Raw genomic sequence first — 26,422 nt, 5'->3', positions numbered from 1 at the left:
TCTGCTGTTCTGCTGCCATAGACTATTGAAGTCTTTGAAAAAAACCAACCAAACCAAACTAAACAACCAAAACCAAAAATCAAACCCTGTGCCTTTCTTTCTCCCGCTTTAACTCCTGTACACGCTATGGGAACTACCATCACCAAGTAGAGTCCGCCGCGTGGGAGGACGGAAGAGCCTGCGTGTTATCCCAGATCTCTCCCAGACTCCTGAACCCAGCTAACGTAGCAGATCAATTGTTTGAAAGTTCCCCGCCCGAAGGCCGCCTGGCCTCCTGGCCTCCTGGCCTCCTGGCCTCCTGGGGTGCCGCCTCCGCCCCTTCGCTGGGGTCCTGCGGGCCTCCCTCTTGCCTCCCGCCCTGCTGGCCCCGCCCTCGGCCCTGCCCATTCCATCTTCCACCCCCCCTCCTTGTGGGCGGTCCTAGCTGCTCACCGCCAGAAGAAAAGCCACCGTGCCTCCCCTGCTTCTACCTCTCATCCTTCTCTCAGGAGCTGCCTTCATCGCAGTCACGCCCCTTCCTTCCGAGGAGCATTCTGGCTGCGTTCGCTGGTAGACCCCTGAACTATCCCTCCGTCTCCCCTCTCTTCCGTCCCTTCTCTTAGTTCTCATCGCCTTCCCCCAGTATCACCACCTCCAGCCTGTCTCGCCTCTCACCATCCGCTGCTCCACCCTCCGGCCCGGTATCCTGCTCGTCCACTGCCACCAAGGAGAGACCCGAGGGAGCAGCGAGGTGCGGAGTAGCCGGGACCTGGGGCTTCCTCCCTACCCATCCCTGGCCTCCGGCCCGGGACGAAAACTGCTTGAGCCTGCAGAAAGAGAGTCCTCACCTTGTCTTCATTGCTTTCAGAGGTAGGAGAAGCGTCCTTACTTTTGCGGGGAACTGGGGCAGTAATCTGTGGTGTTGTGAACTTGATCATGCCCTTATTTGTGAGTAGGTTGTTGTATGTGCCTGTGGGGCTGCTTGTATGTCCTACTAATTTGCCGCTGGCCTTGAGTTTTTTGAGATGTGCAAGAAGTTTATTTAACGCAGTTTAAAAGTTATGGGTTCCTGTCCTACTTTAAGGAGAAGACGCTGGAAGGGGTACCATTGCTTGACGCTACTTCCTCCCCGGGTTCTTGTAGATCCCTACCGATTTGATCGCTTAAGGAACTAAGTTAGGGACTCTGAGGTCTACCTTCAGCCCGGCAACTAAGTTAGGGACTCTGAGGTCTACCTTCAGTCCCGCAACTAAGTTAGGGACTCTGAGGTCTACCTTCAGTCCCGCAACTAAGTTAGGGACTCCCGAGGTCTACCTTCAGTCCCGCAACTAAGTTAGGGACTCCGAGGTCTACCTTCAGTCCCGCAACTAAGTTAGGGACTCTGAGGTCTATCTTCAGTTCCTAAATTAGAGACTTGGAAGTCTACCTTAAGTCCCACTTGAGGAATTGCCCTTATCTCAGCTAGATGGCTTTCTCCTAAGTACTTAGGCTTGGGTTGGGAGCTCACCCTCCCTGACCCCAAGGCCATGAATTCTTCAAGTTTTAAAATGTGGAAGTAATGTACCACACAACTATTCATTTTATGCACGCATGTGTAGTGGTGGTGGTGAGGCTCTGGAGGCGGAGATTGCCGTTATTTGCTTCATAAGGTCAGAAGATTTTAATAAGTAGCTGTGCAATATCACGAAGGTGGTTGATTTTAAGGTCCGAGGCCCAGCCACGGCACTTTTGTTCATCAACAGCAAGACCCATCTTCATAGATAGGTGAAGATGAAGAGAAGGAAAACGAGGTGGGAGAATGACGGGTTTTATAGACTGCGAGCAGTCCGATTGCAGCTAATAAATCATAATATGCGAATAATTTGCAGCAAGGGACTGAATACAAATTAATGAAAGGTGAAAGGGGAAGATTTGAGAAAGCCTTTTCAGTTACTCCTCCTTGCCTCCAGACGTGGGGAGACAATCTAAAGCTTATACTATAACGTTTTTCTCTCATTTAGAGAGAAAGATAATCAACCATAATCTTTAGTGATGAAGCACTAAGGGTATATGGAACTCTTCTTGGGTTTGGCCTTGTGAAATCCTTTCTTTCTCAGGCCAGCTCTGGGAAACTACCTCAGACCTTTCAGTACCCTCCATCAACAGCTAAGAAAAGTTCGAAATGCCATTTTGGACACGGTAAAGTTTTACCTGTCTCCTACCTCTCTTCACTTGAGCAAATGCCACAGGCTTTAGACTAATTGAGTTGAAAGACTTTGTTCCCGAGATGTCCCGAAGCAATTGCTTATTCTTTAGGGAATAAATAATTGACATATTTACATAAAATCTTTGGTTGACTTTAACAGGGGGTGCCTGCCGGAAGATGCAGGAAGGGGGTTGGGAGTGGTTTTTAAGGTAGAGACAGAATGCTACAGTGTTACATGGTGACAATTTTAAAGGCTATCACGTTTCAGATCAGCTGGGAGAGAAAAGCTGGCCTGACCAAACTACGGGGCCTAGGACATTTTAATAGCCAGGTGGTTGTGGAATAGTTGCATCTATTTACAGAAGATAACTCAGGTTCCAGCTATTTTATACGGGTTTGCCTGGTGTCGATTATGAGCCCTTTCTGGCGCTACATCTTACTTCACTTACTTTGAAAAAGTTTAAGTCTCTGTAAAATTGAAAGTTAATCTTCTTTCTAATTCACAGCCTAGGTACAAAGTAATCCTGTAACTCCACCTGTAAGTACAGTAAGTTTTACATGGACATCCTGAATCTCTTAACTTGACCGGAAAAAAAAAGTTTAATAGGAGATTTTAGCAATTCATATTTGTCTTTGAGATTTGGAGAATCAAATGTAATTTTTTTATTTTTGAAGCAAGGGTTAATAGACTAATGCATAACTAAGGCATTTTCGGAGGTTGATTTTCCTCTACTTTTGTACAGAATGAGGCGGACTTTCGAATGCTTTTGAGAATGGACTAGTAAGAAGATAGAGGGATGGGTACTTTGACTTTGAGGTCCCACTGAGTGCCAGCATTCTGTGGGTACATCTGCTTCTGGGCCTCTCCTAAGAGCTCTCTCCCAGGGCCTGTGCCTTCTTTAAAAGGGTGTCTTTGTAATTAAGCAGCCCTTCCCCCAAACTCCCTTCTTCTTTTGATCCAGTTTTTTAGGCTTATTTTCCATTTGGAGACAAGAGGAGTTTCTCACACCCTCCTGCTTCCCTCTTAACTATTCTTTTCCTTTATTCCAGAAAATCACCTCCCCCCCCCCCAAGTTCTCAGGATGGTTAGCACTTTTGTTTTGTTTGGGACAGAGGCAGTATTACCAGTGAGGAGGAATGGAGGATATATTCCTTCTTGGGAAATGCTTGTGGCCAGGTAGCCTCATCCATGGAGACTGAACATTTGGAATGCATGAGAACAGTCTATTCTTTAGGACTGTCTGGTAGAAATTGTCCTTTGCACCCATTAAGCCCAGCTTAAACCCACTGAAAGGGGTGGAGAGAGGTGTGTGTGGTCGGGGGGGGGGGGGGGGGGGGCTAGCCTTTTAGGATGGTAAATGTTTCCAAATCTCCTATTACATCACCTCTTTCTCCCATGGATTCAGTGGGTTTAGAGATCGGCGTGACAAGTTAATTAGCTGGGGCCTAAACCAATTTGTTTAGAATCGTGATCTATTGATTTCCTGTCCCTGGGAATTTTTGTTAGTGTTTTACTATGATGTGTTGTCTTTAGCATTACTTACTTTTCGTTCCTTCTTGCCTTTTGTGGACTTTGGTCCAAAATCTAGGTTTCCACCCCCAAGTCAAAGGTTAGAATTTAGCTGCAGGAACTAAGGGGGTATTAAACAGGCTGCGATACTGAAGCACTCGCCTCCATGGTGGGCTTCTGACCCTTTTTTAAGGAAGCTGCCCCTTCCACGTACAACACACACAATCTGAACAAAAAAAAAAGAAAAAAGGAAAGAAAAGAAAGTAGAAGGTCATTTGCCTTATAAAAGCAAAAGTTCTTGAACAGAACTAGCTTTCTTAGTGTCTTTAAACCATTGCTTGATAGGTTAAAAAAAAAAAACCTCACTATATCTGGGCTTTTTCGGGAACATATTTATTGCATAAAGGACTACATTAGCATTTGCTGTGTTGATTATTTCTTGAACTAAATGAGGCTATTATTGGGATCTTGATGCCTTTTGTTACATGGGATGAAGATAACTGTCTATATCATTCTGGCTTGTAATAATGCTGGCTGCAGTAGATTTAGCCCACACATGCTTGTAGAAAGGTTTTAGCATTACTTTCCAGAAACAAATCTAACTCTGTAGATTCTGAAAGTCTAAGCTTGTCCACCTCATTTTGGTAAAATATTTATTTCCATTTAATTATATTTTGACTAACACAAGGACCTAGATTTTTTTTTATTTTAGCAAACAGTGGCCACTGATAGCATGTTACATATAAGAATTTATCATAGGCTTTCTGGGTGAGCCCACTAGTGGGAGGAGTCTGGGCTTTAGGCACGTTTCCTCCTCCACTGTAAATTGTGGAGAGTGGGCAGAGTGATTTTGATAGTCAATTTTCAAAAGTTTCTGCTTGTCTTTTGAGGCCTCATATATCGGGTGTGCCTTTGAAGGATTGCTATCAGAGTGAGGTGTGTAATAGTTATGACAAACACAATCCTGTACTCGTCCTGTGTTTAGGGGTGGGTTGGGGGATGATCCTGTAATAATGCATCTACAGAAATGTGCTTTATATTTTAGAAGTATCAAATAATAAGCCCAAGAGTCTCTACGAAACTTCAAGAGTCCTGGTCCCTCTACAAATGTGAAGCTTCCATACTTTGGGTCATAAGCGTAGGTAATGTTGCTTTTCAATAAGAGCTCATCACAGACAAAGCTTTGTAAACTGGTATAGTGGAGTATGAACCAATGACTACATGCCAAAAATCTCATATGTGTTTTCCCTGGTGTGCCAGGGGGCATAGATAGGTTTTAGTGAGCTCTAATCGTTGCCTGATTTAGAAGTGGTTTATGTATGTAGCAAGCCTATTCTTGTGGCCTCCTCTTACACTCTTCCACAAGAAGAAAAAACAAACCAGAACCCAGTGTTGTGTTTACTTGTCTAATTGATTGGAAATTTTTAAAAATTGCTGCATCATTGATATTTCATTAAGATAGTGTACATTTGGATGAACTGTGAAGGATCCAAAATGAGGAAGGGGGATCAGGAAGGCCTAGATAGGCTTGATTGATAGCTTCAAAAAATAATGTTTGCCAGACTAGGGAAAAATGAAACAACAAGCAAACGATTTTGTAGGCAAAATGGAATACATAGCATATAGGTACAGTAGCGTGGTCCACACACAAAGGGTTCTTTTATCTGAGAACTTTAGTACGTAGTGAATCTTAAGTTTCACAGGCCTTTAACTTTCCTTTAATAAATAAAATAGTGTCTGTGTGTGATGTCTAATTTTTGATACCTGGTAGACTTAATATTTCTCCACAAATTTAATGAAATTTCTTCAGCCAAAATGTAAATACTAAAATCTAATTCTGTAGCATGTACAAATTTCCAAGTGAAATATAGGAATATGCTTCCTACTTTGGGCTCCTGGGGGTAAAATACAGGAGGGTTATATTTGGTAATAGTTTTTAATGCAAATCAATCAAAATTCTCTCTCTCTCTCTCTCTCTCTCTCTCTCTCTCTCTCTCTCTCTCTCTCTCTCTTTCCTCATCTCTCTCTGTCCTCATCTCTCTCTCTCCTCATCTCTCCCTCTCTTCTGCCCTCCCCTGCAGATTTACTTGACATTTGTGAACTCACTTTCACTCTTTCTCCAGCTGCCTGAAACGGCATTAGTCTGTGTGACTTGAAGCCAGGATCTGGGATTCTCTACCCAGCCCCTCACTGACTTGCCATGTGACCAAGGGTAGCTGAATTAGCTGCTCTAAGCTTCAGTTACCCTTCTGGGAAGTGAGGATATTAATACTTCACAGAGGTGTTTAGGCATGCTTCATATTGGGCACATGCTTTGAGGTCATTGGATGAAAGGTGTTTGTATTATGGCAGAGCAGGCTTATTATAGGGTCCTGAGCAGGTGTTCCTGTTTAATGAGCTTTTGCTCTCTTATATCATACAGTGCCCTTTGGTGCCCTATTGCCTTACTGACTATAATTAAGATTGACCCTACATTTGTGTTATTGACCCTCTCAACCTTTTTCTAAAAAATTAAATATTTTCATTTTTTGTGATAGGTTGAGGTAAAAAATTATTAGACAGACTGTAGTGACTTCCTCGGGTGAGGAAAAACAGTTTGAGAAAGAGATGTTAGTTGGAATGCACCCAAGTGACCAGTGAATTCTTGAAAGTCCCTTCAAATGTTAGAGAAAAGCAAATGAGGATGGGTCTGTGTTTTCAGGGGAGAAAATTTTGAGTAATATTTGCCTGTGACAAATACTACTGATAGCCAGCGACTGAAACCCAGCTCTTGTGGTGTTTTATGCCCAGCTGGTTTTTGTTAATGATGGAATATTTATGCTTGCTGTACAATTCGTGGCTCATTTCCATGTGTATGTCAGAATTTAAATACCCCTAAAGGCAACATTAAGATAACATTAAATATAAATGTGGCCAAGCTAGAAAGAGTAGACTTACAGGGAATCTCCCTTACATTTATTGGTGTTTATTTAGATTACAATAACTGATCACCTTTACACATTGATGCTGATCTTCTAATATCCCTTAGTAAACTTCACATTTTGATACTTTTGATAAGAACAAGTGATTGGCTCCCCCATGTATGATGCAGATGAAACTGATGTATGTATTTTTTAGGACCATTTTTTCCCCCAACACATGCTTCTCATTATCCGAGAGGCCTGGTCTCAATCAGGAAAAGAGCAGAGAAACCACATAATTGAAAGGAGAAGGACGGTGGTGCATACTTGGAATATTTGTGGGAAGGGGATTGCTGACATCAGAAAATGCAGTGGCCTGAGTGTTAACAGCATTGGAGAGAAATCAGCTTTCTGATTCTGTGTATTGAGAATTATTTTAAGGCGATGCAAATATGGGCCAGACTTGACATCTTTTATGAAGTTGTCCTGGAAACTTTGAAGAAGGTTGTTATAGAAAAGTTCAATTAAAACGGTCCCTATTAGGAAGCTAATTAGTGCATCCTTTACTCATTTCAGTTGTTTTCAAGGGGGCACCGGTTTGCAATGAATTGATTGGTGACATTTTTGCTCATGTGATAGCAATCTAAGATTAAAAAGTATCACAGATGAGGAAAACCATTTAGATTGCCAGTCCTGAAAACATAGGATTTACCTCTGTTACACTTGGGTTTTCAGTTCAGATCTTTGCTTTACTCCCTAATGGGTAGTTCTCTGTGTGAATTGGGGAAATATCGTGGCTTATCATAATAGTATTTGGAGCTAAGAAAAATATTGATGACCTATTTCACACCCTAGAGTACTCTTTCTGCCCGATGGTGCTGACTGGGATTGTGTAGGGAAGTGTGGCAGATTTTCTGACCTGGTTGTTTCTGTGATCAGGCTAAGCACTTCTCTTAGTAGTGTGAAGGGGAAGGGTTATGGTCCACTAACCTTAAGAGCAGATGCTTCCTAATAGTTTCTATTTTTGCTTCACCTCATTTATAGGGAAATAATTCTTGGTTTCTGAGATTTCAGATTCATCTGCATAAGACTAGATAGATGTTCTATAGAGGGATGCAATATAAGTCTGTTTTCAGCTTCGCTTCCCTTCATAACTTGTAGGAGATGGTCATTCTTTATACATAGTCTCTGGTGCTTTTTTTCCCCACGGGCAATGCCTGCCTTAGTGTCTGTTACTGGGGCAGTTACTTTCGCTATATGGCATTTGGCATAACTGATCTTACTCAAGTACTTTGAGAAGGCAAGGTCTAAATTCAGCTCTATCAAGCAACGCAGCCAAACTGGGTTTCTGGTGCTTGCAGGTCAGCAGCGGGAGGAGGGGCTGTCTGTGTCTTGGGAGAGTGACTCAGGTTCTTTGGCATGATGATATGAAACATTGGCTCTTGTCCATGCACCTGCTGGATGATGCCACACCTGCAGTGAGCACCTGAGCCTCACTCAAACACAAAACCCTGACTCCAGGCAAATGGGGCTCCTTTCCAGAGTCATATCACAAAATGGGAGACTCTGAACTATGTCAGTAGAACACCCCATGAGAGTTAGATGAAACCAGTTATCTCTGTGTTAGCTTGGGGAAAGCTCTTAAATCCTTTTTTGAACATACTTAGACATACTATTGAAGTGGGTTTGTCCTTTTGAATGGGTTTCTCTTTTTTTTACATTAAAATTTAATACAATTCTGTTGTGAATTGTCTTTTTGAAAACCAGACAAGGAAAGCATGCAAGGTTTTGTCTTTACCTACATAGGACAGGATCCCAACCCTGCTGGCGGACAACGGCGAAACACTGATCTAGTTGATTAATATTAGCTATCTGTCCTGGACTCAGTGTTTCTCTCGTTGTAAAGTGGAGTTAATCATATCTGCCTTTATTTCCATTCACAGCTGCTGAGAAAACCAGCAGGAGGGAAAGAACCACCGACTCCTTAGAAAGGCCAGGAAACGAAAGGTAATAATCATGTTAGCATTCTATGGCTTTCGTTCCTTTTCTTTTACTTTAGCTTCTATCCAAGTCTTTGGAAAGTCATCATTCACTCTTTATGCACATATCGAGAGCATCGAATGCATGAGTTTGTGTTTTACATTCTGGGATAGAAATAGCATACACCTGTCCCATAGTCTCCAAGATCTCATATCCTAGCAAGTTACACTTTTCGTCTGGTTCTGGCTCAATTTGCTGTGATTTCTGCTTGGACTCTTAGAAGCACAAAAGTAGTGAATTACCTTCCTTTAGGTCTCCACATTACTCCTGGGAACTTCCATCCCTGAAGCAAGGTTTTTTGTCATTGAAGCTATATAGAGGAGAGGACTTTATTTTATAAAGGAATTAGTTTCACATTTACAATATACCTGATCCTCACATGATCATTTTCTTCTGGGGTCCATCATTCTATCAGCTCAGGTGAACTCGAATTCCTCCTCTGTATGGCCCAACTCTCTCTTATGACTTTATCAGTTAACCATAAACCAATGACTTACAAAGATATATTTCAGCATGTGTATGAAATCATGTTGATCTACAAATTGAGGGCCTTCTACAGAGCTCAGAGATTTTTCTTCCTTCTGTGCTATCAGAGAGATAGAGCCTAGCTCTGTGTTCTGCAGAAATATTATATTAGACACACCTGACTTTCCCAGGGGCACCTGGTGCCTGGGCTCAAATTATTTGTTTGTTGTTTTCCTACCCCAATGTCTACTTAGTATAAGCTAAAGCTAAACACCTCGCTAGAGTAAACACTCACTAAGTGTTGGTGAAAAATACACTGTGGTTGGTGCTAAATTAAGCTATATACAAAGTACAATAGCAACATAAAGGGAACAGAATTTGTTTTCTATATTGAGTCAAATTCAGGGCAGGGAAGAAATGGAGAAGAATTAGTTAAAATCTTTGAAGCAGGAGATAAAAAGCAGAACAGCACTTTTCTGAGAGTCCTGAAAAAGAACTGAAGAAAAAAATAGACCATCATGTCTATTCTTGTGAGGCCAGGGACATCTCTGGCTGCTGCTTTCACTATCTAAAACCTCTGTCACACTGACCATTTAAGCAGGTGCCACTTACTCATATTTTATTAAATCAGGTCACCCTTTTAAAGTGCTACTTTCATTGAGTCTCCAAATAGAGGCATGCACACAGACTCCTTGCTTATGTACACTCAATTTTACACAGCAACATGCCTATTAGAGTAGATTGAAGATGGGGATCTCAAAACTAACAAATTCCATTCTCAGAACGTAACAGGCTGGGTCACTAGAACTGAATGTCTTCAAGCTGACTGTCAGATCTTTCCAAGGGCAAAAATGAAAGATGATATAAGCCATTACAGGCCATGAACCTGTTCTCACCCATCTGATGTTTTTGCTAATTAGCTTCTTGGCCAAGTGGCAATTTGGGGCAAGTGCATGCAAGCTAGATTCCTAGGGGAGCCCACATTCCACTCTCTGCCATTTCAAAAGCCACTGAGGTCCTACATTGATTCTCTTTGCGGTAACTTCCCAGTGTCCCCAGAGCCCTGCTCTGACCTGGTAAAGAAATAGGAGCAGAAGAACATTATATTAAGTGAAAGGAAGATTTCATGGGGCTTTTGATGCTTTGCTACTTTTTGTTTATTTTAATGGATTGTCTACAAACGTGTGCTCCTTGTTGTAGCACTAAGAAACAATATGTTTTATTAAGATTAAGATTTTATTAATATCATTAAGGAATGATTTTCCAAAATATGGCAAAAGGGTAAATCATGAAGACTTTTGATAACATTATTTAAAGTCACACAAGACTGGAAGCCATTTGACTATCTTAACCATTGAAAGTCCGTAAGTGCATGTTAATGGACTATCACAAGAGGATGTCTATGCCAAAAAAATGGCTAAAAAGGCTTACAATAAAGTGAAGTGTAAGAGCCTATATTATGGACTCACACCTGTAGTCCCAGCATTGGTTGAACTGAGCAGGTTTGCCGAGAGTTTGAAGCAATCATGGACTACATAGTGAGTTCCAGGTTAGTCCAGGCTACACAGGAAGACCCTGTTTCTAAAAACAAAAACAGGTTGTTTTTCATTGCTTTGTTAAGATCTAAATAATATGTTCAGTAATATTAACAATGTTGAAGTACTGGACTTATAAGTGACTTGTCTTCTTTATTATAAATATTTGCCTGCTGTGTTTATGTTGTTTATAAAAATAAAGTGTAAATCACAATACCATAGTGGGAGGAGATTATTAAGGCAACAGGTATCCAGGTACAAACTCTTTTCCTTTTTATGTCATTATGATTTTATGGATTCTTTATACTATTTTTTGAGGCAGTAAGCACTGAAATGTGGTAAAATAGATGAATAATCCTTTTTTGAAATGGACATATATCAGAAAATAGAGTGGTGGCAACAAAATTCACCCTACTCTGTGTTTTGCTGGCCCCACCACAGTCTATGTGATAAATTTTTTGCCTGTCAATATGTTTGGTCTAGTTGCTTCAACGCAAGATTAACTGAAAAGTGTAAGTAGAATAAAAAATGACCAATCCTGGTCTGGGCTACATGGGTTAAAGTAGCTTGTCCCTAGGAAGACCAGAGTTCCATCGCCCAGGGGCTGCATGGTGGAAGGAGAGGTGACTCCTGCAAGTTGACCTCTGATCTGTACATGCACAACATGGTATGCACGCCCTTTCCTACACACACACTAAACAAGTGAAAATGGAATAAAACTTTTGTAAGTGAATTCGTGTTTTAGAAACAGCTCTCTCACGAGATGCTTGGTAAGCCTTGAAAATTTCAAGGCCTTTCAACTATTTTCCAGCGTGATCTAAGCAATGAATGACATAGGTGAAAAGGATTGATGCTCATTCTTCCATTACGAGTTTTCTAAGCAAGTGACGAGTTAAGTAAGAGCAAATGCCAATCTGGTGCTATCACCGGAGTGCATGGCATTGAGTGGTCTCCCACGAGTCTTTCCAAATTTGAAGGTTGATGGCTTAAGAAACCCTGCACCAATAACTGAGATACAAATAGGGACTTTAAAATAAAGCAACCATAAATTTTTAAAGCACACTAGAAAAAACCCTGAGATGATAATTAGAGTGATCATTAACTCTGGAGTCTTTACTGTGTGTCAGGATCCATGCCCAATATTTTACATGGAACACCTCTACCCATCTTAGTGTTTATAATAATGCTATGTGTTGTGTACAGCATTGTTCCTAATTTGTAAGTGATGCCACTGAGCTCCCTGGGCATAAAGAAACAAGGATGAGAGCAATTAATAAAGACCTTGATTTGAGATTTGAAGTTGAGCCATAAGATTATAGAATCCTTGCCACTGATGGTTTTATGTATTCGCCATTACCTGTTAAACTCATGATATCTTATGCAAGGGAGGGAATGTGTGCTTCGTAGTCAGAAGATTTCTTGGGAAAGATTGTGTCTATGAAAGATCAGGCCAGTAAGCAGCCCAACTTGACAGCACATGAGAATATACTAGGTACCTGATTTATTTGAATGGATATTTGGCCTGTATGTATTCGTGCATGATATGTATGTAGTGCTCATGGTGGCCAGGAGAAGGCATATTATCCTGTGGGATTGGAGTTACAGACAGTTGTGAGTTGTGTGGGTGCTGAGAGTTGAACCCTAGTCCTTTGGAAGAGCAGTCAGTGCTCTTAACCACGGTTCTAGCTTTTAATGGGGCTGTGCATGTGTCTGTGTGATGTTTTATTCACAACGGCGTAGTCACAGAAATTTTGACATGGATGTTTTCCCTTTATCTGGAAATAAAGTGTGAGATAGATTGATCCAAATTTAACATGGGAAGAAGGTTCCCAGACTAGGTTTTCCATCCTTGTTTGTAGTAAAGTACAGGCAGAATGGAAGGAGGAAGTAGAACAAGGGTTAGAAATATGTAATAGGCTTATTGCAAAATTCATTTGAACGGCAAAAATATGGTGTGTTCTGGCCACCTGGTAATGTCTAAATCAACATCGGAGCTCCCACTGATGTGCTAGGCTTAACTTCTAGTTACCTGGGGAGAGGATAATTTACTGCAAATAAAGTAAGAATTGAGCTTCACCTTGCTGCCTGGCTGTTTCAGGAGAGCCAAATATATGGATTTATATTGCACCTTTAAAGACAGAGCTAGGTAGGTATTTCCTTTCTTCTCCCATCCAATATCCTCAAAGGCACTCTGTGTGTCCAAGAGCAACAAGGTTATTTTATTGATTGAAGATGATGTCAGATCCCTGGCAGTGGCATGATTAAAAGCGTGGGCAAATTAAAAGTTGCAGAGTTCATACTATTTTAGTTCTTGTGCATAAGGCAAGGAACCATGTCTTTAATGTCATGTTTTTCTTTAGCATTCAGATGGACATAAAGAACAGAGCCATAGCTGAGCAGAAACTATGTATAGTGTTATCTGTTTGTTTCCTGAACTGATTTGCTTTTGTGTTAGACAGAAACCAAAAGGATCTGGTATGGGGGTGGAAGAGCACAGTGGGTACTGTAAAGTGATTGGGGGTTTGAAAGGGATTCAGGAAAGAGGAGAAAAAATTATGGATAAAAGATTTGAGACAAAGTAAGGTTTTCTCTAGTGAAGATCAGGGTGTCCAACGAAAGCTATTCTCAATCTGCATGAAGAATCTAAGCAGTTCTGGAGGCAAAACCTGTGACACTTTCTCTCCAGAGGCTCCCACTTGAAAGCCTTAGGCTGTTTTCTTATGTTTCAGTTGAAACAGAAACAATTGTTTTGTTCAGAATAGGACAAAAGAAGCATGGTGGTTCTTAACCAAGTTCTGCACACAGTCTTGATTTTGATTCCAATTAAAAGTTGCTTCTCTGCTATGAGATGAGCGAGAGACGCCCTGACGTAGTTACCTTGCAGACTGGATACAGTTTTGCTTTTGATCGTGATCATAACTTTGGACCAAAACAAGATGGAAAGACAAATTTCCCAGTTGGTTCAGAACTCTTTATCTGCTCAGTTTATTTTTGGCAACATTGCAAGGAAATAATGTTAAATTAATCACTGTGTGGTTTTGTGGATTTTTTTTTAAACTTGAAAATTTTGGACAAGCTCCCAAAATACAATGCTTATGTGTTTCTTCTGCATCGCTGTGCAGCTTACTGAGCCTCTGGTGTGGATTAAAGTTTTCTTTTATTTTTTTTTTCCTTTAAAGTGATATGAATGAGTCATGGCTAGGCCAGGATGTGGTTCATGTGCAACCTTATCTAAACACACACTCTTTTTATAACAGCATTTTTATAACAGCATTGGTTGGACTTGGAGGGATTTTTAGAAAGATTCAAAGCAGAAATTGTAAATGAAGATAACCTCAAAATCTGTATCTGTGGGGTGTTTGTATCTCATCTCCAATTGTAATTGTACTTAGCTTTTCTAACAAGTAGAATCCTTCTGCAGAGACACTGGGTCAGAGGAAGTGCTGAGAAAGCAAACCATGGCATGTTCTGAGGAGAAGGGCTGCTGTTTTGAACTGGGTAGGATGTTCCGATTTCCTACTCTTGCGAAAGTGATTAGCTGTTGATCAGAGTGTAAGCTCCGAGAGAGCAGGGACCTCATTGTGTGTATCTTTGTATGACTCATTGTGTCTAGCACGAGGCTGGCAAATGTCTGGAATGGTCAATATTCAATAAATATTAAATGACTTGGCTGAAGTTTTGTTTTCTTCTGCTCACTGGAGGCTGAGGCAGTAGAATCAGGAGTCTGATATTTGGCTTTTTTTTTTTTTTTAAATCTCGGATCTATTTTATGATGTCTGTCTTCCTTTCTAGCTTGTAAGACAATTAAAAACTCATGAACCTATCCTGCTACTGATACCAACTAAACATTGTTCCCAAAGATAACAGTGACTGTGGCTCTTTACCATCACCCAGGGTTCTGATTGGCTTGGTGTTCCAAGGCCATGAGACTTGAATGCAGCAGCACTCTCTAGGGTCACACCTTTCTGTCTCTTGGAGACTGGAATGACCTCTTGCACACACCTGATGAACAGTGAGGTTTGCTTTCTGTCTTAGTGTAGATAGCCTTTGCCACTCATTTAAAAAGCCAAGCAACACTGGACAACACTTTCCCTTGCAAGGAGTACTTTGGTTAACTGCTGGCTCTTGGTGGCAACTTAGAAACGACATTTTTATTTCTCCCCCCCCACCCCTCCTGAACATTTCAGACTGACCGGTGGTTGGACTCTTGCCGGCGCTTACCCTGAACCTGAGTGTTAGGGGAGAGGGAATCTGCCGCTGCGGTTTCTGGAGCTGCTCATAAGCAAGAGTTCCCTATCCTGATCAAGGCTTTAAGCCTAAAAGAAAGCAGAAATAGGTACGAACCATTGGTGTGTGTGTATATGTATGTGTGTGTGTATGCCTGCTTGCTTGAGTGTGTATATTTGTGCACCTGGGTGCACGGGCCCTATGTTTGTGGTGTGATGGCCCACACGTCCACATGACTGGGTGCTTACGTGTGTGTTCTGGATGGGCGGGTGTGGCCTGGGAGGGGGTGGCATACCTTTGAAGGTATGGGGTCTGGGACAACTCAATGTCTACATTCTCCTACTTTGCAGGAGAGGGGTCGAAGTGGTATTTGCTTTAATTACAAACATTCTTGTTTCCACCTTTTTTTTTTTCTAGAAGAAAAGAATTTGGTAGTCATCTGGCCAATTTCAGGCAACAGAAGAGGTTTTTATATTTGATTCTTGAGTCCAAATCTAACAACCCCAGAATGTTACTGGAGTGGAGAGAAATGCAATTATGGGCTAAGTTAGTTAGCCTTTTGGTGGTTGGTTTCTACTTGTCAAAAGAATATTGATGAGATGAGAGAGAGAGAGAGAGAGAGAGAGAGAGAGAGAGAAAAGAGAGAGAGAAATTGATTGATTCTAGGCTAGGAATGTAGCTCAGAAGTAGAATGTTTGCCTATCATGCCTAAGAACCTGAGTTCCATTTCTAACAGCACAAATAAACCCATCAATAAGATAATTACTTACCTGAATTAAAAAAAAAAAAAACGTGCTTTTGCAAGGGTGACTGTTGGGTCAGATTATCCCATAGAACAGTTGGAAGGCACCTTGTGATAACCATCGCAAAATAAGAAAAGCCAGAGGCTGATATGGCCATCTGCTGTGCATCTGGATGCCCTGAAGCACAAAAGAAAGGGAGTTACAGAGAGCTTGAGGATGGCGTAATATAGAGATAAAGAGCACCTGGTAGGTAGAGTCTAGAAGATTCCTTTGGAAACCTAAGACTTAGTAGGTTGAGTTTTACAGTGACTTTGTGTGTGATGTAATGAAAAGTTCACTGTTTAACATTAGTGCTTACTTGTACTTAACATGACTGATTTTTTGTTTTCAAAAGAATCTTTGGATGCCTGATAAATTGATCCGAGTAGGATAGTGTTGGGAGAGATGGGGGTGGTGCATGTGCCTTCCAATTCTGTTTGTCAATTGAGAAAATAGAAGTCTGAAGAGAAGAGTACTGGGTATGGCTACCCTGGTACCATAATATTACTAGGACTTGAATCTAAATTTAGACTTCCATTATCTGTTTTAGAAGATCCATTGTAGTTCTTTACGTAGTTAGGGGTGTGTTCTTCATTCTTGATTCCGAAGCGTGGACTTTGATTTTTTTTCAGTTTCTAAATGTTGTCAGAGAAATATTTCAAATCAACTTGTGCTACCCAACATCAGCAGCAAACTGTCTTCATATCTATCCTTTGATGGCTTAAAGAGAAGAGTGTCAGTAACATTTGTTCAATGACATTTTTTTTTTCAAGACAGGGTTTCTCTGTTGTAGCCCTGGCTGTCCTGGAACTCACTCTGTAGACCAGGCTGGCCTGGAACTCAGAAATCCGCCTGCCTCTGCCTCCCAAGTGCTGGGATTAAAGGCGTGCGCCACCACTACACAGTGGCATTTTTAATTAAAAAGTTTTTTAAGATTATATTTTGGAGTTACAAGCAATCTGAGAGAAACTTAACACCAAAGCAGGTTCCATTATACCTGGTGCCAGCTAAGCTCTTTTTACCCATTATTTATTTAAGTTATTATTTTGTATTTTATTTCTCTGGTCACATGCTGAAACTGCTTGATAAATGCTTACGGGGGAGGGGGTAGCTTTGTCCACTTTTCTGTCTGCACCTCCATAATCATAGGGTTTGTATTTTTAATTTAAACAGAGTACAGAGAGATGAGCCCCCTCTGATCACCCTACTTGACTGTCCCTTGTTGGCCTCTTCCTTTTTGAAATTAAGTCAGGATGTTTAAATCAAAAGAAAAGAGAAAACAGTTTCTTGGCTAAATGTTCTTCAACATATCAGTGGTAAAGACAATAATCATGGAATTAATCTATGATTTATGAATCCACTTCTCTGTTTTGTTTCTGTAATGGATTCCTCACCTTCAAAGACCACCTTTTCTTCCCCCTTAGAGGACTGATTTATACATCAGCTGGATGTTAAGCTTCCTGTTTCCCCTTCCCAGGTCAAGGGCAGCCCAAGTGCCCAATTTCTCTCTCTCTTCACAAAGCACCGCCAGCTATAGAGATGAGAAATTCTGAAGATCAGCCAAGCGGAGGAACAACGGTATTGCAACGTCTGCTTCAAGAGCAGCTTCGCTATGGCAATCCCAGTGAGAACCGCAGTCTGCTTGCCATCCACCAGCAAGCCACAGGGAATAGCTCTCCATTCTCCACTGGCAGTGGGAACCCAGGCCCTCAGAATGATGTATTGAGTTCCCAGGATCACCACCAACAGCTTGTGGCACACCCTGCTCGCCAAGAACCCCAGGGTCAGGAAATCCAGTCAGAAAACGGAGTCATGGAGAAGCAGCTGTCCCCTCGAATGCAGAATAACGAAGAACTCCCAACCTATGAAGAAGCCAAGGTCCAGTCCCAGTACTTCAGAGGCCAGCAGCACGCTAGTGTTGGGGCTGCTTTCTATGTCACAGGAGTCACTAACCAGAAGATGAGAACGGAGGGACGCCCATCAGTCCAGCGACTCACTCCTGGGAAGATGCACCAAGATGAAGGCCTTAGAGATCTTAAGCAAGGGCATGTCCGATCCTTGAGCGAAAGACTGATGCAGATGTCATTGGCTACCAGTGGAGTTAAAGCCCACCCACCTGTTACCAGTGCTCCTCTCTCCCCACCACAACCCAATGACCTCTACAAGAATCCCACCAGTTCCAGTGAATTCTACAAGGCCCAAGGGCCACCTCCAAGTCAACATAGTCTGAAGGGCATGGAACACCGAGGCCCCCCACCAGAATATCCTTTCAAGGGCGTGCCATCCCAGTCTGTAGTGTGCAAGTCCCAAGAGCCAGGGCACTTCTATAGTGAGCATCGCCTGAACCAGCCAGGGAGAACAGAGGGGCAACTGATGAGGTATCAGCACCCCCCTGAGTATGGGGCAGCCAGGTAAGAGTTCCCTTTCTGTCATTTCCTGGCCTCATCCCCAATCAGCCTCTTCTGCTGTCTGCTGGATCTTAAGGGAAGGAACGGGCAGGTGTTTTGATTCAACGAATTATCTAGTGGCTGAAGGGAGGAGCAATGCTTTATTTTCCTACTGATTTGCTCTCTTACCTTCTAGGCCTGCGGAAAAGTGGTCAGTGCTTCTCATCTTCTGAGTTCTTGGGGCCTTCCTTAAAAAGCAGAAGCAAATCATCAAATCACTCCTATGATTTCACAAATAACTTTTGTGTGTATCGATCTATCTGTTTCCTGTTGTCTGTACTTTCTCAGAGAATTATTGGAATACTTTTTGATGCTAAATAGTCAGGGAGATACTGGTTGTTGGTGGAAGAAGAATGATAGACATATGCAGGTTCAGAATGTTTCTCGCCTTGAACTTCACGTCCAGTTTCGGGAAATGTCTGAGCTGCTTCTTGGTTTTTCTTGAGAGTTTGTTAGGTAGCTGCCCGCACCCAGTTCATGTTTTTAAGCATCTAGGTTAAATTCACTTTATCTCCGTAGAAGTTCCTCCAGATATCTCCTCCAATGGATGTGGACCATTTCTGTTTTGTGTCTTTCCTTCTTTCTAAGTATACTTACTTCTTAGTCAGTCAGTACCCATTGTCCTTTTCACGACCCACCAGATCCTCTCATTTTTTTATATTATTCGTATTTTTACCATTTGGACTTTCAGGACATGGTACAGGGAAAGGGTTAAACTAATGACAGAAATGGCAACAGTTATGCATGGTATCCTGGCCTCTTCCCCGGGGGAGAAGGGTAGGTAATGATGGGTGTCCAGAAGGGTTGAAGCCCCAGGTGGCTCGCAGTCCAAGACAGTGATATCACTGGTATCTTCCTCTTTGTCTCCTGTGTCTACTCACTCATTTGGGAAAGAACCTCCTGGCTTGCAGGTGGTGACTCAGGAGATAAGGCACTTGGGGTGGGGTAGGGCGGAGGTCAGAGAAGTCACTTAGAGTTTCCTGGTTTTTCTTCTTCACCACCCCCAGGTCCTGTTTTTTTTTTTTTTTTTTTTTTTTTTTTTTTTTTTTTTTCCAGAGGCAATTCATTTTAACCTCCTCCCCTTGCTTTACCGGTTTAGGACTGCTTTTTTTTTTTCTCTTCTTAACTCAGGGTGATTTCTTAACCCTTTGCAAGATCCTCTGAAGCTTCCAGAAGACAGAAGCTTCCAGAAAACAAAAGCTTAATTTTTGATAATTTTCTCAGAACAGGAAATGGGATCAGAACAGGCGCATTCAGCTTTCAACTAGTGCAAGAACCCTATTCCCATCTGCCCAGTGAAATGGAAGATCCAGGGAGAGCCCGAAGCACCCTCTGACTGCATAGCTTAGTGAAAATCCATTCAAGCTAGGAAAATGTCAAGGAAGCCCAGGGCTTTTGTTTTGCTTTTCAGTATGGAAGCATCTGAAACACTGTCTCCCCTTCATTCTGGCCTGGAGATGGGCTGACGTCTGATCTGTTGCCTTGTGGAAGAGTCTGTTGGCTGTGGTGTGGAGCTGAAGCCAAGGCCCCGCTCAGCACATGGCCCCTCCTTCCCAGGAAAGCTATTTTCTGAACTCATTCACCAGTATTGTTTGTGATCTGAAATGACTCCCACAGTGTTTGAAGTGAGATGGAAAAGCTCTTTGATCTGCCTAAATAAATAATGAGACAAAGAGGGGGCTTTTCCTTCTCATACTGATTAAACAACCAAAGAAATTAAGCTGCACACATTTTATAGGAAGATAGGTCTATTTTCTCCTTCCTTCTAAATTAGCTGTGAATCTCACTCCATTTCTGTGCCTTGAAACTACAGAGCCCTTCCTGACCTGCCTTTGTTTTTGTTTTCTGTCTTGTTTGTTTGTTTTTGGGTTTGGCCAAGGTGCTAGGCATCTAATCCAGGGCCTCGAGCATGCTAAACAAATATCCTACCTCTGAACTCCTCCCACCGCCCTTGGGAAGTATTTTGACACAGACATATGCCAACAGTTGACTGGCTATAGGACAGGAACAGTGTGATTGATATTCTAAATGGATAATAAAATTGTCGTTAGTTCGAAGTGTTCCTTGTGGAGTTTGGGTCTACATCAGACAAACTGTTTGCATGCACTGGGTCCAGGGAGTGGCACAGATCTTTGGCAAAAGGAGGCCGTCCAACATCTTCCCAAAAGTCTACTGCTTTTAGGTAGAGACACATTTCCTCCTTAATGTCCTTTATGGCAAGTGAGTATCTTCCCAAGTAACTGTAGCTTATAGAAAGATAGGTAGGTAGATAGATAGATAGATAGATAGATAGATATGAAAAGTTTTTTTTTTAACAAACTTCTGTTAAAAGAAGATGTCATTTTCATTTGCCTTCAAAAAGTCAATGAAATGTTGATTTTCTTTTGATTACCTCATCATTCCCATGCCCTCCTCCCTACTTAAAAAAAAACCTAAATAAATAGTATAAATGCTCAGAACTCCAGATGGGAAACAAGGCCAAACCATGTGAAAAAAATTTTTTTTTAATGTCTAAATCTTTGTCTTTCGAAGTGCTGAACCTTTTGTCCATCCTGGGTTTAGACACTGATCAAGTGCTTGTAAAAAAATTAAATTATTTCTGTTTTTAAAGCAGGCACCCCCTTTTCAATTGTTGAAATCATGCCCAGCTTTGAGGTTTCTTGAAATGCTCTTTGAGCAGAATCTGAGGGTGACCTAAATTTGTAGTTCAGAACAGAGCTCCTTGTGCAATTGGAACAGTTCGGAATTATTTACAAGCTGCTCCATGATTCGCATTCACTGTCACAGAGCCTGGGAGAGGCACCATTTCAGTGGTGAGAAGTTGGCTTATAGGCTGTTGGTGGCACCTGCTCTGAAAGTGTATGCTGGAGGACGGGGAGAGCTTGCACGTGTGTGAGTTTGCACTCCTATTGGCAGGTGTGTGTGTGTGAGAGTGACAGAGGAGGATGGGGACCCTAGTCATGGAAATAGCAGGGTGGAAAGGTCTGTGTTTGCTCTGCATGTGTGTGTGTGTTTGTGTGTTTGTGTGTGTTTTACTTTCCCCTTTTGTCTTTATAAGTTCTCTTTGAGAATATGTCCTGTCTTACTTTTTGGAGGAGTTGTCTCCAGCATAGATAGCCAAGTCCTCTCTTTGGTAGAACACTAGTAACCCATGAGTCTTAGGAAGGAACACAGAGTTTGGGAGAACAGGCAGAAAGGCAGACCAGATTGTCCATGGGATCATGTGATTCTATTGTCTCCTGGTGGTGGCTTCTTGTTCCCAGTAAGCTATGTCAGTGAGGAGCGATTCCAGCTGCTGTGGGGTGGGAGAACCTGTAGAATTCTCTCCTTTCTGCTTTCCTGTCTGCCCCTTTATTACTGTCATTACTCTTTCTTTTATTATTTACTCTTCAGTGTGTTTTTGTTTCCCCTGACAGATTGCCATGGTTCTCCCCAATACATATATTCTTCCCAGAGCCCCCTGTTCTCAGAGGGAACCTCATTCCAGTGTTAACATTGTCCTGACTTTTGATGGTGGGCAGATGCTAGAACCCAGATGGATGTCTTTTGCCTGGAGGGTTTCTACTCTGCCCCCCTGCCCCCCAACTACTCAAGCCCTTGCTTGTTTGCGAATCTGCCAGTGAAGGACTGAAGGATTTTTCAACACCACAGTGTTCTGCTTCCTTTTGTAGCCTGGGGAATCAAGGGCCAGCTGCTTTGTTTTTGCTTATCTTCATCCTGGGCTTATCTGACCCTAGAGACCTTCCGGAAACCTTTCAGTATGGTTCCCTAGACCCCTGAGAAGCTGTGCACTGTCCAGGCCTTGACAGGCCATTCAACCCTCAGGAAGGAGGGAGGTAGATGCCTCCCTGTTTAGAGAAAGGCCCTTTAACCCAGTTTCAAAGCGTGTGCTCAGTTTGAAACTGTGTGTTCAGTCTTTTAGAGAGAACATCTCCGAAGCTTCCATATCCCAAGAACAGAGGCATAAGATAGTGAAGTGATTTCTTTCCTCTTAAAACTGTTAAAGCAGGATTGGAGACTATGAAATTTAAGACCCTCTTTCTGCCCACGAGATTCAAAGCCCTCTGCTTCCTCCCAAATCCCAGGAAATTCTAACTCTATATTGAAAGTTAATTAAAACAGCTCTTGGAAAGAGAACATGTAGTTGTTTTGACCTGTATGGAAATTGAAGGTCCACAGAATAGAAACATGGGAACCCTTCACCTAGTATTTTCATAAGCTGCTCCCTGGCTTTAGAACAACTGAGTGTTTTCAGCTCTTGGAAAGAAAAGTTATGTATGGCACCAGCTTTCCAGTTGTAGTCTTTAATAGCTTGCCATGTCTTCTATACACAAGTTGTTTGTATGATTTCTTCAATATTAAACAATTATTTCCAGTGACATATGTATACAATTGGACAAATATGTGTATGCTAGAGCCACATATGGGACTGTGGGACAGACCCTAGCATCTAAACAGGTTTGAATACTTTTCTGAGTATCAAGGTCATTGGATGAGTCAGTAAGCCAATATTTGCAATGATTTGGTTGTTGTAAACAGCCTGTACAGGGAGGAGATTTTGGATGCTGGTGACTGGAGTGTATGGAAGAGAAATGTGTTAGAGTGTTTGGACTGGTGGTGAAAAGTTAATTGCTTCTGGTTATTTGTCCAACTTCTATCAAGAATTTTATGCAAATTAGCACAAAGATTAACAGGTTAGTTCATCTCAAAGATAATAACAAGGCCAACGTATCTCACTGGTAGATAAGAAGCTATAATTCTTATAGAGTCAAAACGTGTCAAGGTCTCAGTATTTTTGCAATTCATTTGCAGCCCTGCCTCTCTGGAACTTACTATGTAGACCAGGTTGCTCTTGAACTCTTGTCTCTGCTTTTTCCTGTGTTGCTACTAAAGGCGTGTGCCACCATGCCCAGAAGATAAAGTAACTTAAAAAAAATTATATGTCTGGGTAATTTGCTGACATATATGACATATATGACATATATGTCTGCTACACAGGCATGCCTGATACCCACCAGAATGCAACAATCTGATGGAACATGGCTGTTCTGTGGGTCCAAGATCAAACCTAGGTCCTCTGAAAGAGCAGTCACATCGTAACCACTGAACCGCCTCTCAAACTTCTATATTAAGTAACTGAACAAGGTTGCACAGCTAGTACACAGTGACAAAAGTCTCTGAAGTTCCTTTATTGGGATTTTAGAGACTTTTTGTGTTTGGTAATTAGGTATCCAAAATCACTGTACCAAAGTATTCTTTCTGAAACATTCTACAAGCAATAAGTCAGAGATTTGTGCAGCGCTGCTCAGAAATTAGTGGAGCCATAAGATGGGACTGGGATTTTACTGCTAACTCACTTTAATTCTCCCCAATCTCTCTGTTTCTGTCTCTTTCTGTTTCCTTCAGGACAGGACTCGGGGCCTTACACCCTTCAGGCCTGTGTTTTCGCCTTAATCCTAATCCTCAGCACATCTTTTTCCATCCCTGGGTCTTTGTTTCACTCTGTCCACTATAATAATTTCTTTAAAGCCTTTCTAATTTTGGAATGTTGTGATTCAGTGTATCAAGTAGTATGATGGTGTTGATTGTGTCGCCAAGCCTTCATAGTGCCGACTCCTGTATTATTAAATTGTGGGATTAATAATAATAATACTCCTGTATTATTAAAAGTGGGATGAGCAGTAATTATTTGGTGTCTTTAAACTCAAGAAATGTCTTCATATCCTTCAGTAATTCTTGAGTGTAGGAATTCTCCAAGGTAGTCACAGGTGGGAAGATGAAAGGCAGTGGAATGACTGTTTGAAGAAAGCCAGTAAACATTTTTTACATTTAAGTCTCTGCATGTGATGGGTTGCATACATACAGTTTTTTCAGACAGGTTCAGTTTTCAGTCAGCCACATGAGCATTACTTTGTACAAAAGGAATTTTAAACGAGTGAGCAATGAATGTGGAGATAGTCATCTTAAGAGTCTCATACTTACCTCAGAAGTGATCTGGTTTCATATCCAAGAAGAGCATAGCTAGTGAGCGGTAGCAGTTGGACAGAGTCAACAAAATGTCTCGGTAAGAAGGAACTCTAGAGGTTGTCGGTGGGGATCTAACTCTGCCTGCTTCTCATTTTCCCTGTTTTTTTTTTTTGGGGGGGGGATAACTCCTTGTGCCTTGGGGGTGAATTTAATCAGAGTTTGAATTTTTGTGTTTTTCAGGGCAACACAGGACATCTCTCTGTCTTTGTCAGCCAGGAACTCTCAGCCTCATAGCCCGACGTCTTCCTTGACAGCTGGGGCTTCCAGCTTGCCTTTGCTGCAGTCTCCACCATCCACTAGATTGTCTCCTGGTCAACACGCCTTGGTCTCCAACCAAGGTGATCACTCTGCTCACCTGCCAAGGCATCAGCAGCATCTTCTGGCGAATCAGAGTCATCAGGGGGACCACTACCGTCACTCCCAGCCCAGTCTGACTTCAGCGCAGCAGCAGCAACAGCAACAGCAGCCAGGAGAAGCCTACTCAGCTATGCCTCGGGCTCAGCAGTCTGCTTCTTATCAGCCCATGCCAGCTGACCCTTTTGCCATCGTCTCTAGAGCTCAGCAGATGGTTGAGATACTCTCTGATGAGAATCGCAACTTGAGGCAGGAGTTGGATGGATGCTATGAGAAAGTGGCAAGACTGCAAAAGGTATGGCTCCCCAAGAGGCTCAGTTCAAGTCTTTGATTCTTACTAGTGGGACTTGTTAAATGCCTGTCTAAAGGTTTCATCTGTGTGGGTAGATCCTTGAGATTCTTCTTCTGATGTTGGTCAAACTTTAGAAAAAACTCTTTGTCTGTCTACGATAACTAAGTTTTTTCTCTTTTTATTATCATATATTAATTATATAAAACAATGAGCTTCATGGTGAAATTTTTATAGGAATTTTAAATGAGTGAGCAATGTATTATGTACTATTATGTATATTCACTATGGAAGTTTTTTGGCACCCTTTTTTCTTTTAAGAGGAGTAACATTTTACATTTTTATTAAAAGAAATATACTATTGATTTCTCAGAATCTGTAATCCTAGAAAATTTAGTTTATTATTTTATTCAAAAAGTCATCAGAGATAGTTCTTCACAAAGAATTTATTTCTGTTTGTGGAAAAAACCTGAGAGCATTTAAAGGCCTTTTGTCTTGATTATGGTTTCCCCACATGATTTTTGCCTCAAAAATATAAAGCCATAGTACATAGTTACTAGAAAAATCCCACCAGCTGAGATTTTGTATGGTTTATGAAAAGGCTGACAGTGCTTTTCCTTGTGGGAGTTCTCTTCTTAATTCTTTTGATACTGGCCCTCCTCCCTGCTTTTGCTTTGCTCTTTGACCACAGATCCAGTTCAACATCTGTTCTCTTTCTCTGGTGTGTGTGTGTGTGTGTGTGTGTTGAAGCACACACAAAGGGTCTTAGCATCACAGCTGGGTGACAGGTGACAGACAGCCATAGGCAGAGGAAATTTAAGGAAGAAAAAAGGTGTCCCCAGTTCCCATTTTTCCCTGTTTCCCCCACATCCACTGTCTGCTGCAGCTGTTTAACAGCACCCCCCAAGGCCCAAACCTTAGTTTCTTGCCTTAGTGGCTCTTAGCGAGTTATGGCTGTGCAGTTTTTTTGAAGCATTTGTCCATCAGGGAGTTCATGTGGCATGATCTCCTTGCAAACTGTTCCGGGAAGGTGAGGCTGAAGGTGGGGACAGAGAGACGGTTCTTGTGTATTGTTCAGCAGCTCTGTCTTTAGGAATGCAAGGTCCAGGGACCATCATGATGCTGAGAATTCACTGACATCAGATCTTTTACCTAAAGGAGAAGAGGGCTTATTTTTCCATAGTTACGTGATACACACACACACACACACACACACACACACACACACATATATACTCTTTCCCACTTTCCTTAAATCTGGTCAGGTGGTTCTTAGACTGGATTGAAAGCTATTATTTGTCTTGATACCCCTCACTCACATCACCTTCATGCTGTCTACAGATGTTGTTCATTGACTAGAAACCCCATTCGGCTGAGTAGACCTCCTCTTACTTTTAATTTGCCTTGGCCTGGCCTCTTTGACACTATCACCCGTGGTGACTGAGCTCAGATCTTCCTTGCCAAAGGCTCCCTGATGATAGACACCAGGAGCTGGGCTGGGAAACTAGTGCAGGTAGCAGAATAGGAATTTTGTTGATTGTTTGTTCTTTGGGCAGAAATCCGTCAGGGAAGTACAATCATCATAGCTGGAGTGGCTGCAGAAGCACTGTGTAAGCCAAGGTTGAGGTAGAGACAGGTAGGGGAGAAGAAGAAAATAAAGCAGGGAAAATAAGATGCACACC

General features: G+C 42.0%; 1 protein-coding gene across 4 annotated transcripts in view; it reads left to right on the top strand.

Moving 5' to 3' along the window:
- Positions 1 to 417: 417 nt before the first annotated feature.
- Positions 418 to 26,422, top strand: part of Amot (angiomotin) — a 58,370-nt gene continuing 32,365 nt past the window's right edge. For 2 of the 4 annotated variants that reach the window (XM_076918720.1, XM_076918718.1), the window contains exons 1-5: positions 418 to 849; positions 8,518 to 8,581; positions 14,802 to 14,950; positions 17,101 to 18,034; positions 24,278 to 24,746. In XM_076918720.1, the coding sequence (XP_076774835.1) occupies positions 17,163 to 18,034; positions 24,278 to 24,746 (1,341 nt within the window). In that variant the 5' untranslated portion in view covers positions 418 to 849; positions 8,518 to 8,581; positions 14,802 to 14,950; positions 17,101 to 17,162. The remainder of the gene's footprint in view (positions 850 to 8,517; positions 8,582 to 14,801; positions 14,951 to 17,100; positions 18,035 to 24,277; positions 24,747 to 26,422) is intronic. The other 2 variants (XM_034486114.2, XM_076918721.1) reach the window with 2 other exon arrangements.

The sequence above is a fragment of the Arvicanthis niloticus genome, chromosome X, assembly GCF_011762505.2.
Source record: "Arvicanthis niloticus isolate mArvNil1 chromosome X, mArvNil1.pat.X, whole genome shotgun sequence".
Lineage (NCBI taxonomy): Eukaryota > Metazoa > Chordata > Mammalia > Rodentia > Muridae > Arvicanthis > Arvicanthis niloticus.
Note: the sequence above shows the minus strand (reverse complement) of the source record. Positions and strands in the feature narration are given on the sequence as shown.